Here is a 12,957-nt window from a genome sequence, read left to right on the forward strand (position 1 = left end):
AAAATGCTCTCAGATTTAAGACTAAGAGAAATTAATAACTGCTTTTACCAAACATTTAATTTGATGATGAATAAAAATGATAATAATAATAATAATACATTGTTTTGTAAACAGGGCTTTCAACAATGACATTTAACATAGGTTCAAAACAGTGAAAGTATATAAAATACACGAAATGAATCAAGCATAATAATCCATGTGTTGAATGTCAGGTGTATCCACTCAGGACATATTCATCCGTCCTGACATGTTTCACATCCATTTCATGAACTGGTCTCCATCACAGCACTGAAATGTTTCTTATGTTGACTTTCAACAGGACCTTAAGCACAACTATCCCCCGGCTCGTCCCACCGACAGCTTGTAATTGCATTTTAATAGTCAATTAGAGTTGGCCCATCAATCAGTTTATGCCATGGACATGGGGTTTTGATTTAATCCCCCAAAAAAAAACAACACCAACAAAAAACCCAAATAGTTTATAACACGTCAGATCCAGTTAACCAATGCCACTCTATTTAAATGAAACTCACAAGCTGTATTTTAAAGTCAAATTTGTTTTGCAGCAGCCGGAGCGCTTGCGGAATGACCAGAGATATGAGTTTTTGTTTTACAAATATCCAATAAGTGAAGGCTGATGAAGGATGACTAATGAAGGGAGAATGATCGAGGCATGGCGCCTCACTGTGCTGAGGGCTACTTCTCCACGGCGCTGTACCAAAGAGCTCGGTGCATGAGCGCACATTAGTTAAATCGTCTTTATTTCACAAAGATCCCTCCATGGCTCCACATCGTATGCTTTAATATTTGAATCTTGATGTCGTAGACGTGACCTGCTCAGTTGGGCTACGTGCTGCTTTCTTAGAACGTATCTAACAGGGTTTTCAGTGAGCAAGATCAAGAATAAGTTAATAAACTCAGCCGGAGAGGGACGTTCTATCTCGCTGCCATTTTTTTTCCCTCCACATCCCACAATCAGTTCCTCCTGTGGGAACAGGCACAGATTGTACTCTATTGATAACTTATCTAGATAAAAAGCTTAAATGTCAGTTTTGCCTTTTTTTTTATCTTCTGGCTTTCTTTGATATCTGACACTTTTCCCAATGCAATATGTATGTCAGGCTTTCTCGTCGTGTACAACGCCACGAATGAGAAGATGAACAGGAGCCAACACGTTTCTATTCAGATTTAGCTTTGGAGCGTCTCTTTTTTTGTTTTGTTTTAAGAGGCGCAGGCGAGAGAGAGGAGACAGCGTTAGGAAAGACGTTATCATTCAGACGGATGGGAGACTAAACAGTGATTAAGTGGTGTTGGTTGCTAGTTATTGTTGGGGTTAATTTGCCCGGCACCTCGTGTGTCTGTGATAAGTCATCTCGGGTACTAATGACTCTCTCTGCTTGGTGTCTGCTCTGATACTTAATGCTGTTCTCTGATGAGAGGGAGGAGATAGAAGCGCCGGATCCTAAAGGCAGAGAAAAGTCACATTAATTGATATTTATATGCTTAACAGTACCTGAAGGCTGTGTGATTTTAGCCCTTTTTATAAACAAACTCTAGAAAATGTCCTTCAAATTTGGTACGGAGTTTGCCTTTCACATATGAATAATGCAGCAGGATATTATGCAGGTTCACGACAACAGGAAAATGTCCAGAACCAGAAGGTGAGGGGTGGAGCCTGCGTAGAACACGGCCTATGAATTCAGCTGTAGAAATCATGTGTTTTCGTTTGTGTGTGTGTATGGTATGTGAGATATTTGCATTTTTTTCTGTTTAGTCACGATTTAGAAATGTCATCGACACACCCACTCGCTCGCTGTGAATTTTGTATTCTCGCATTGGCCAACTCTGACATTTTATCAATATATATACAGCCCCTCTGGAAAACTTCAGGAAAAAGTCTTGAGTTAGGTGCACGTCTGAAAGCAGCTTATATGTGCACTAGAAAGTAAGATCAGATTCATCATGTGTACCAGAGCCACAGATGGAGGCTATAAAGCCACAAAGAGATGGTACCATATTTGCATGTTTCCCTTGTTTTTCTATCCACTTGTATTTGTTTGCTCACTCAGATATATGTGTGTGTGCGTGTGTGTGTGCGCATGTGTTTGTGTGTGCATGCAGGCAGAGGACGGAGAAGAGGAGAGCCTGCTGGATAGCACGTCTTCTTTGGAGCTGGAGTTTGTGGACGATCCAAACTTCAAAAACAAGGTCAACTACTCCTCCAGTGCGGTCCAGATTCCTACAGACATATACAAAGGCTGTAAGTACATAACAATACTTTCTCTTAATTATTGTTCTGGTGAGTGAGTGACTTTACATCGGCTAAAGAAATTCCTCACAGAAAGAAGTTTCCGGGTTTGAACCTTACGGCCGACCAGGGCCTTTCTGTGTGGAGTTTGCATGTTTTCCTTGTGTCTGCCTTGGTTTTCTCCAATTTCCACCCACAGTCCAAAGACCTGCAGCCTAGGTTAATTGGAGTGACTGTTGTTTGTCTCTATTCAATGCAGTTCAGTAATCTTTATTGGCTTGACATTTACATGTGATGCCAAAGCTCATTATGGAAGACAATCAAAGAATCATATCAACAAACACAACAACAATCGTTATTAAGAACAAAATAGAAAAAATACAAATGGTTGATGATGTTATAATAAATATTTACAGATTTCTGTGTCCCATTGGTGTCTGTTGTTGTGACAGGTCATCACATATTTAGCACATTCCTTCTTTTCCGCACCAGAATGAAGGGTCATTTATCCCTTTGTATACATTTGTTCAGATTTGAGGAAGAATTCCTCTCTTTATATTCCTCAGTTTTCTGCATTGTGTGAAGAAGTGTAGCTCTGTCTCTGCACGTCGGCCCTGTGTTGGACTGGTGACCAGTCCAGGGTGTACTTCACCTCTCAGCCACTGTCAGCTGGCCCCGGCCGTGACCCTCAAAGCACAAGCAGAGTAGATAACAGATAATGGATAGGTGCTTAAGGCCTGTTTTGTTTGCTGAATGGTCTCTTACCGTTAGCAGGTTACCTGCTTGTCAAGTTTTTATCTTTGGATTTTGTGGTATTTGTTGCACCCTGACAGCAGATTTAAAAAAAGTACTGTATTATTTGAATGTGTGATGAACGACATCTCCTGGCTGTCACACAAACTGCTTGGTCATGGATAGATCTTTTGACTCGACCTCTCCAGTACGTTAGCTCAGTCTCTCCCTCTTTTTATGTCAGCTTGCACTTTAGCACACTAACATGATTTTAGATGACAGACGCTCTCTCACACCACATTCCTACTGTATTTTCTTTTTTTTAATGCATGGGCATTGGCTGTGTCACTTGTGGGCCCTGCCCTTCGTGCCTGGCACCGCGCTGCCCCGCGGACATAACACCCTCCTTAGACTGCAGCTGCCAAATGGACAAAAGGGAACACATGTACCTTGAGGGACTCTGATTTTGCTTGGCATGTTCCCTCTGTTACCCACCTCTAACCTTTTGGACGCTCTGTCCCGGCCTCTTTAAAGACTCAGAAACCAGAAGGCGTGTGCAGACAGACAGACCGACATTTTCGCCTTGGCAAATTTCTTTTTTTTGTCAAGCTCTTTGCCGTCTTTGTTGAAGAGGCAGTGTATGGCACCTTCCTGTAACAATGCTCTCCAGCTGTGTCTCCAGACGAATCTTGTCTGAATTAGACACTCTTGGTTCAGGAGGAGATGTCAGAGGCCACGGCTAACTCACAATAGAGCAATCAGGCCTGCACATTGTTCCCGGAGCCATTTTGTGCCAGCTCTGGTTCCCCTGTCTGAAGATATGAGTCAGAGAATAAAGGCCTCTTGATTGAGCCCGGTGGAGACCAGACAAGTAGAGTGGTACAGTGCATAGAATTAGGTTTTTTTCTCTTCTCTTCTCTGGAAATGTTTACTATTGATGTTGTGTTGCTAGCTCCCATTGCGCAGTCTGTTGTGCTGAGATTGTCAACTGCCGATTTTGTGCCAACTCAATTATGAACGTGCGTTGTGTTTTAGGTGTTGGTGATTTTTAAAAAAAACAACCCAGTAATGAAACACTTGTTGCTGCTCAAATTCTTAAAGACGCTTTGCCAGCAAACCCAATGACGCGATTGTAGAATTTATAATCATCAGTCTTGACATGATAAAGGTGCAATGTAGACAAAGTTAAAGGGAAACTCCAAAGATTTTACACATTAGCATCTATTTACAGGTCCTGCATGGACGAGATGCTACAAACTATTTGCATGTTATTCAAAGCCTTTAGATTGAGCTGCTCCAAATCTGATGATTGGAGACCAAATAGATGTAATTTGAGTCGGTATATGTTGGGTCAGAACACTACACATTGGAAAATGAAGAAAATCCTTTTTGCCGTTTTGATGTGTTTTCCAATTTTTGCTGCTGCACTGGCTAATGCTACACTACTGGGAATCTTTTCTTCTTCACTGCTCTAAAAACAGTACTTGCCAGTGGCAGTACATAGCACCTGCTGTTTTGGAGCAGCAGCAGTGATTTCCAGGAATTGGAGTTTTATCTGTGTGGAGCAAAAATAGTTTAAAGACGTGGAATTGGATCAGAACATGTATTTGCTTACTCGCCAATGCCCGAAACAGCATTTTCAACAGGAGGTATTTCCAAAGCTGGCATCGGTATCGTAACTCCTCTTGTTATTTAATAGGAGTCTAGTTTAACAGAACATATGAAAATAACTACCCATTGCTTTCAAGGGACAACGACAACAAGTAAGATCAGTATTATCAGTGAAGCACTGTTTTAATTAACTTATCTAGCAGAACTTTACTTCGAGCTCATGTCACAGAGTTCAGGTTTGTAGAGTTTCAATAGTTTTAGAGAGAGATGGTAAAAGGTGGATTGTTCTCTGTGTGTGGAGTTCTACTCTGGTCCTGCCATTGGGAGCCTGCAGGGCGCCTTGGAGAGGATGTCTGAGGAAACTAATGTGGGCGGATTGTTGTCCTCTTGGTCTGCAGAGGTCTGGATCTACAGTATATCTGTGGGTATAGGATAAGCAGAGGGAAGAAGTGATGTGAGTGGGTAGATTGAGTGCTTGTTCCTCAGGGGGAGGCCAGAGGAAAGGCAGAGAACTGCAAACTATATAATGGAGCACAGTCCAAAGTACAGCTCGCAATGCTTAACGGTTGTTGTGAAATTCACAAGTGTTGTTTATTAGCACTCGCACTTAATGTAGCTCACTTTGATTTGTACACATTGTTAATGTACTGGATAAATTGGCTGTTTTCCAGAAAATGGCATCTTAAATTTCCAGTCACATGAAAATGAGCGTCCTTGGAGAACGGCACAGATAGACTGAGAGATAGAAAGAAAGGGGTGAGAGGGGATGGAAGGAGAAGAGACACTTTAATAATAGCAAAAAAATATCTTTCTTTTTTTTTATTGTGATCCTTTCAGCGGCTAAATGAGGCGGTGTATCCATCCTGGTTTGATTTGTCTGCTAGGCCCCATGTCCGTTTATTGAGATTGAGAGTGTTCCCTGAGCGCAGTAATGAACCATTTTATGATTCATTATCCCACTGCTGATTCCTGCTGCCAAGTCTGCAAACTTTCTAATTAGCTTAGGTCAAACATTCATACAGTTTTCTTCTAATTATCATTGCTTATTACAGGATGGACATCGCAACACAGGCTCGGGGGAATAAATTGATGTGGGCAGTGTCATCCGTGTATTCTCCATCTGAATGTTACAGACATTGTGAAGAACAGACAGTGATTTGCTAAATAGCTGTCGAGGAAAGGCCTCTGGGTATATAACGTTTAAAATAACTGAAAAATAAGGATGAAAACAGTGAGCGAATACACAATCATTCTTTATTTTATAGATTCATTGAACCTCATTGGTAATTGGACATTGGAGTCCGTGCTGCAGATGGAGGATACTAAGCCAGATTGGGTCAATCTTCAGTTGCATGTACATAACAATATGTTGGAAAATATACACCATTGTATATCAGCCTTTTTGAAAAAGAAGTAATTATGTGTGTACAGTGTACACATAGTGGATGCCTACATTAGTGTGTGTGTGTTCGAATAAGCAGCCACTGTTCCCAGCAGGGTATGGAGAGAACCACCAGTGAATGTGGGAAGTCCTTTCATTAAATTTGAAGTTTAAATCCGCTGCATGCGGCGCCGTTTCCAGAGGCCTAGCGTCATGTTGTCAGTTTGCTATTGTAGTCGAGCACAGTGAGAAACTTGGTTATCACAAATGAATGGCGAGGACTGGCTAACTGTGTGTGCAGATGAAAGAGCAGAGCTTAAATGATTTGCATGGAGTGATTATCCCACCCACCACACACACACACACACACACACACACACACACACACACACACACACACACACACACACACACACACACACACACACACACACAATCACCACAACCACCATCGTCACCCGCCCCTGTACTTGCCTCTCTAATTGTTCAATCACAGCCTTATCAGATCTTCTTTACACATTTCCAAAGTCTTCCATTACGATTTTCTTCGATTTTCTGTGAAGTTTTATCCTAGTTCAAACTAGACCATTTCTATCCCAATTTTCCAATCACCAACAAATTTAGGAAGTCGGAGAAAAAGCTCCATTTTGGAGCCAAATCAGGATTCAATGTGCAGTCGCCAATCTCTGTGTCCGAACTCATTGACACGTCGCAGACTCTGCCTATGTTTCTTGCAGGCAAAATATCTGAGACGAATCAATGACAACTACAGACAACTATGGCAAAGTTTTGAAGTATTACCAGGATTTGCCTTTTCTATACAACTGTGATGGGACGTGTTGTGAAGGACCCCCTGTCCCCAGTCAGTCGTGTAGTATGAACTTACATCTGCAAGACAAACGATAGCAAGTCATGTAGTTTGAAGTGCACAGCGATCCGATGACTTTGACAGTCGTGCAGTCTGAACTTGGCACAACTCGTTTGCTTGTCAGTTGGTGTTTGGCAGGTAGTGTATAGTTTTTATACACCAGATTGTTTTTGTTGTTGCTGAAAACAGGTTTTTTGTTTTGTTTTTGTTAAAAACAGCTGCCTGCATAATATTATGCCAAAATTAATGCAAGGAAATATTCCCTGTTATTCACTGAGGGCATCTATCTAAAACACCGGGGGGTTATTAGCATTAGAAGTAACATAAAGTGTAAAGAAAGTGTCGGGATTTCAAGAGGTTAAAACATTCTTTTATTTATGAGACTTAAATTAACAAGAGATCGTGCTCCCTGCCCTTCGAATGTTAGCCTCCATTTTCTCTGGTCCGAGCCTGGATCCCCTCCGGGAAGCTGCCGGCACAAAATAAATAAATAAAAGAAATCATCCAATTCACCTTTGTAAAGAGCAAATTGCATGGGGTGTCTGTAATGTGCAGGGGAAAATTGAGTGCAACAGATAGCGAGTCAACGCAGTGTCGTGTGAGATTTAAAAAGAAGAGATTTGCATTTGTGGGGTTTAATTTGAGTCAAACTGCCTCTGATGTCGCTCGTCCTCTGTAAAATGGATCTGGGGAGAAGTCCGCTTCGCGGTTCTGAGGGACAAAGGCGACATTTGATAGACAGACTCAGGTCTGTTCACAATAGGAAGGGAATGTGACAGTGAGAAGAATGAGAGTTATGCTTTGTTGCTTAGTCGTATTATAAGCTGTGGCTCCCATTAGTCACTGTTCCCACTCAGCCTTAGGCTTATATCTATAATATTAAACTCATCTCATCTTTAAGTTCGAAGCCGTAAAGATTTCCTTCAAATAGAGCAGGGGTGGGGAGGCTCGAGTCCTGCTGTGGCCACAAGTTCGATTCCTACTCGGATGTTTGCTGCATGTCTTCCCCAATTCTCCATCGCCATTTCACGCTTATACTGTCAATAAAGAGGAAATTACTTGCGGTGTACCTGCAACTCTCTTCAGCTCCATGTTGCTGACTGTAATGATTCTGAGATTAGTGTGTCTCTATATACCAGACAAACTAGCTTGTATATGACTTATTTATTTAATCTATTTACTTTTTTTTTTTTTTTTGAAGATCGCCATTATGCTTGTCATGATCGACACGTTACTGGTGTGTTTTCTTCACCCCGACTGTGACATGACAGACAATTGGAAAGGATCAACCTGTTTTATAAAATTTTATTGTATGGCAGAAGAAAATAATTGCCGGGATTTTTTTGGTTTATCTGAGCCACTTTTTGTGTTCATGAGTTGTTAGGCCAGAGGTTTCCCACCCCTGAGCCAAATGTAAAATGTTATTTTTGTGTCCGTGTGTGTATTTGTACTGCACATAAATCCTGTATTCGGTTCAGGTTCCATTAAGTGCAGGAAGCTTCCCTGTCAACCAACTCAACATCAAACTGAAAAAAAATGTGGAAAAAGCAAAAGTGATTTATGAAAGAAAAAGAGTAATAAAGCAATGAAGAGAGTGGGATAAGCAGAATAGGATTTGAAGTTAAAAAGAGAAGAAATACAGTAGTAACAGTGCACTCTGTATTTTCAGTTGTTCTCAACGTTACAGACGTTACATCTTTCTTCCTCCGCCCCTCACCCATCTCACCCCCGATAGTGTGTGCCCAGTGAAGGGGCACTATCATTCACCCGCACACTAATTAGAACAGTCGGCACAACAAACTCCACTTCACTCACCAGCAGCCTCACAAATTACATTTGGTGTGTTTGTTATTTACTGCTCTTGCTTAATTAGAAAAATCGTTTGGAGGAGCACTCTGGAGGTGTGGTGAAATCTCTCCCTTACGTATTATTCTGTATTAATAATCACCTTTCCTCAGAGAAACCCCCCCCGACACACAAACACACACACACACACACACACACACACACACACACACACACACACACACACACACACACACACACACATGCACACACACTCGGTCTGAAATTGCCGTGAAGCAAAACTCAGGTATCTTAAAAACAAATACTTCTCCTGAGTAAAAGTGTTTGATTTCCTCAAATGATTTTTAATTATGATTAATTTAATTTGTAATTAGTTAATGCAGCGGCTCCATTTGCTAAGAGATTCTCTGGGAGTGTTTTCTAAAGTCTACAACAGGAAAGAATATAAGTCAGGTTATAAAGTTCCTTCTTGGTTTTTTTCCTCAACCAAAGCTACAAAAAGACACATTTTTCTCTGCAAAGGCTTAGACTTTGTTTTAGCTTTTCTTTGTGTGATGTGTGAGCTGCTGCCAGTTCCTGTTGCTGCTGTTTTCTCCTGCAGGATGAAAGCTTTTAGGTTCAGGCACTTTAACACTCGGCCAGGCCACAAAGCAGCCATGAAGGGAGAGGGAAGGAGGGAGAGGCAGTGAGGAAAAGAGGGGAGAAGAGGGTAAGATGTAAAGGAACTGGGCTGACATTGTAGAGAGACAGAAAAGGAAGTGGTAAACGCAGATGCTGGTTTGTAATGACCTCAGACTATTGATGTTCCGATACCAATACCAGCATCAGAAATACCTCTCTGCTTAAAATGCCGCGGAGGGCATCGGCAAGTACACAAATCTACCGATCTGATACCAGGTCTTTGAAATAGTTTCACCCTTCTTTTCCTGGAAATCACTTCTTCTTCACTGCTCCAAAACAGCAGTTGGACCGTACTGCCACTTGCAAATACAGTTTTTAGAGATTTCCAGTAGTGTAGCATTCACCAGAGCACCGGCCAAAATTTACTCCAACCAAAAGAGGTGGTCTTCATCCAGGTCAAACTGAAGCAGGGTTTGGTTCGTTTGCAGTGTGGAAAAACTTTTTGTCATAGTTCAGACTTTTGGACCAATTGGAAGTTGAGACATCATTGAACAGGAAACAGAAGCGGAAGCAGCTCCCAGGATTGCTTCTAGTTTTCACCACCAATGATGTTATGGTTAAACGACGAGGACGCTCATTTTTCAGTGTTACCATAAATACATTGGCAAAGAAATGTTTTTTTTTCTTTTTCTCAATTCAAATGGATGTTTTCTCTCTGTACTTTATTCAAAAAAATAAAGAATACAAAAGCAGAAGTGACAGCACTCCGACATCAGACCCCCGTCCGTCTATACACTAATCAATGCCATGCAGGTAAAAGTAGCCCACCTAGATGATGACAAGATGTACAAACAGTAAAAATAGTCTTTAATGTGCTCCCTAAATGTGAAACCAAAACTAACCGGATCAAACGTAAACAACCTATCAAAGACATGAACCAGGGTTTGGACCTGGGCCGAACTATCAGGTGTGAAAATGCCCTTAGTCTCCTTTCAGCGCTGTGTTCACCACAAAGACAATTCTATTCACCTCCATCGTTTTGGTCTGGAAGTAAAAGGAAAACGTCAGAGAAAGATTCAGGAGGAAAAATGTAAATCAAACTTGCTGACAGGCTGAACAGCACGAGGGTGAGATCATCTGTTTTTGTCATTAGTGTGAACTGATCTTTTGAGTGAAGAGACCAACGGTTTCTCCTTCACGCAATGATTCTGCCAAAGCTAAATCGCAGACGACTTTGTGGGAACATACATTCTGCATATCAACTCACTAAGATTCAATGACATGCATGTCTCCTTCCCGTCTTCTTGAGTAATACCACCAGTATGTTAAAGTAAAGAGAACTGAACCACACCAGTACCACTTAGTCACTCAATTTAAAAATATTTAAATGCATTACAGCAATACTGATTATGATACTTCAAAGGGAATCACCCACGGGCTTTGGGTCCATTACCATCATGGGTTTCTTATGAGGGACCACTTGTGTTGCTCTGGTATATTACAGGCCCCTGTGCCTCTCTTCTGTGTGGACAGTCAATGCATGGACCCATTTCTATAATGTTGGCTTAATACAGGGCTTGACGCGCAGATTAGTTTGGATGGCTCCTTATCACGAGTATATCAGTGTGAATAATGGGTGCACGAGGGGGTGGGGGTCATATGATAGAGGAGGTGCTGGTGGAAGGGGGGGATTGAGGGCTGATCTCACACAGAGATGCTCCATAAATCCCATTCATAATTGTTTCCCTACTTGGTGTGCAGTCTTGCTCCATGAAGGGGTAAAGCCAAGGGTGCTCTAAATGTCAGGGGAGCGGCGCTCTGATGAATTACCTTTTAAAGATATCAGAGAGCGGGCGTTTCATGTGAAAGATGAGGCCCAACACAATGCTCGCAGGCTCTGTCCGCCTGTGGACATATTTCCCCCCCAGGGGAAATTTGTCTTTTTATCAACTGTCCTGAGAAGTCACAGCACATCCTTACTGCGTAAATCAAAGAGAATTAGTTTACTGCGTTGTCCTATCTGTGATGTGCCGTCTTTTTTCTTCGGTTTTGGTTTTTTTCTGCAGCGATCACGTGCAGATGTGTGTCTGCATGTGTGATTGCGTGTGTTTGCCGTGAAGGTGCCTCACATATGACTGGTTTAGGTTAAGATTGCAGCTAAACACACACTTTGGTCTGTTTTATTACTCTGGTTGAAAGATTAATCTGATCAGCACTAAAGACACAAATATATACCATTGCCAGCACCATTAGAACATCATGGACACGGAAATATTCAGAAAACATATCAAGCACACTGCAGGTGTTGAATCCATGTGTGTGTGCAGCCCTGGGCAGAGATGAGGCTGATAATCTGTCGTGCATATATCCAGTTAGGTACCTTGATGTTAGTCGTGGTTTCTGAGATGATGCTGGTTTTAGACGGAGGTCACAGGATGTCTCTTCGCCCTTGGCCTGTCTGGGACAGCTATCATTACATACCCAGTGCCTCTCCAGATAAGTGCACCCAGGACTCCACAGCACACGGGCCGCCCCGCAGCAACCCACTGTGATAACTCCTGCTCAAAGGATAATACTTTTTACACATTAATCAGATGGCTCTTTAACCATGGAGCGCTGCATGGCCCAGATGAAATTGAAATGCGTAGTTTGCCTCCCTGATAATCTCCACACAAACATCAGTAAAATATCACCACCGGTCCCATGGAAATTAATTGACTCACAGGAGCGACTGCAGCAAGTTTGGAAATTCATGGTCATAAAACTGCAGAGATACTGAGAGTCTCACATCTTCTTCTCCCTCGTTGCATCCCTCCACTTCTTACAACCATCTGGACTCGGCTAATGTAAACATGTGTTATGAGAGATAGAAGCTAATAAAGCACTTTCACTTTCTAATTCTGGTTGAATGCAATTAACTTTGTAGCAGAAATGTCCCTGGAAAACACATCCTTCAGGAATGAGTCATCAAATAACAGCTGACAAACCATTAGACTGATTGTTTAATGAAATAAATCAGAAGCTACTGTTTATTTTACAGTGATGGTAAAGCCTCAGCTGAGGCAATGCCCACAAATTACTGCTTTTTATTATGGGTGAAACGACCTGTCTTGATCGCCACCTGGTGGCTGGCTGCAGTATATATATATATTCAAATCTGGGATATGGGCTTCATTTCTGGATAGGGGGAGGAGGTGGAGACATGTTTTTTACATTTAAAAGATAGGACAAAATGGTGACAGGTCTTTCGCACCAGTTTGATGATAAGTTGCTAACCACCAGCTGGATTTAGCAGAAAACACCCTGCAGCCATCCTCCACTGGGCAGACTATTGGTCACCAGCCTTATTGTTCTGCCTCAGATGTCGTCTCCTCGTACACGCTAGTTGTTTACCTACCAAACAAAGGTCTGATATTTGTGACATCATTTGAAAAGACTTCCAATAAGCAAATCTTTTCGCTCAGTCATGTCTTCGATTCTGCCATTTTCAATTTAGCTGTTTAAAGTTTGAAGTTTGTTTTGGGTCCATTTATTTATTTTCTCTCCTTCCCTCATGGGCGAGAAATTGCCTTTTTGGCTGTGAAGGCAGCCACTCATTCGTGTTAATATGTGTGTTGCTTTTCATCAGTCGCCCTCCCTCTCTCTTCTCTTTTTTTTTTTTATCCTCATCTGTAGGGCTGCTTCCATCCT

General features: G+C 41.9%; 1 protein-coding gene across 3 annotated transcripts in view; it reads left to right on the plus strand.

Annotated features, from left to right (window-relative positions):
- cacna2d2a (calcium channel, voltage-dependent, alpha 2/delta subunit 2a) overlaps window positions 1-12,957 on the plus strand; it is a 147,741-nt gene that overhangs the window by 89,713 nt on the left and 45,071 nt on the right. For all 3 annotated transcript variants that reach the window (XM_035151978.2, XM_035151979.2, XM_035151980.2), the window contains one exon: window positions 2,122-2,260. In XM_035151978.2, coding sequence (XP_035007869.1) covers window positions 2,122-2,260 — 139 coding nt within the window. The remainder of the gene's footprint in view (window positions 1-2,121; window positions 2,261-12,957) is intronic.

This window comes from Hippoglossus stenolepis, chromosome 3, assembly GCF_022539355.2.
Source record: "Hippoglossus stenolepis isolate QCI-W04-F060 chromosome 3, HSTE1.2, whole genome shotgun sequence".
Classification (NCBI taxonomy): Eukaryota; Metazoa; Chordata; class Actinopteri; order Pleuronectiformes; family Pleuronectidae; genus Hippoglossus; species Hippoglossus stenolepis.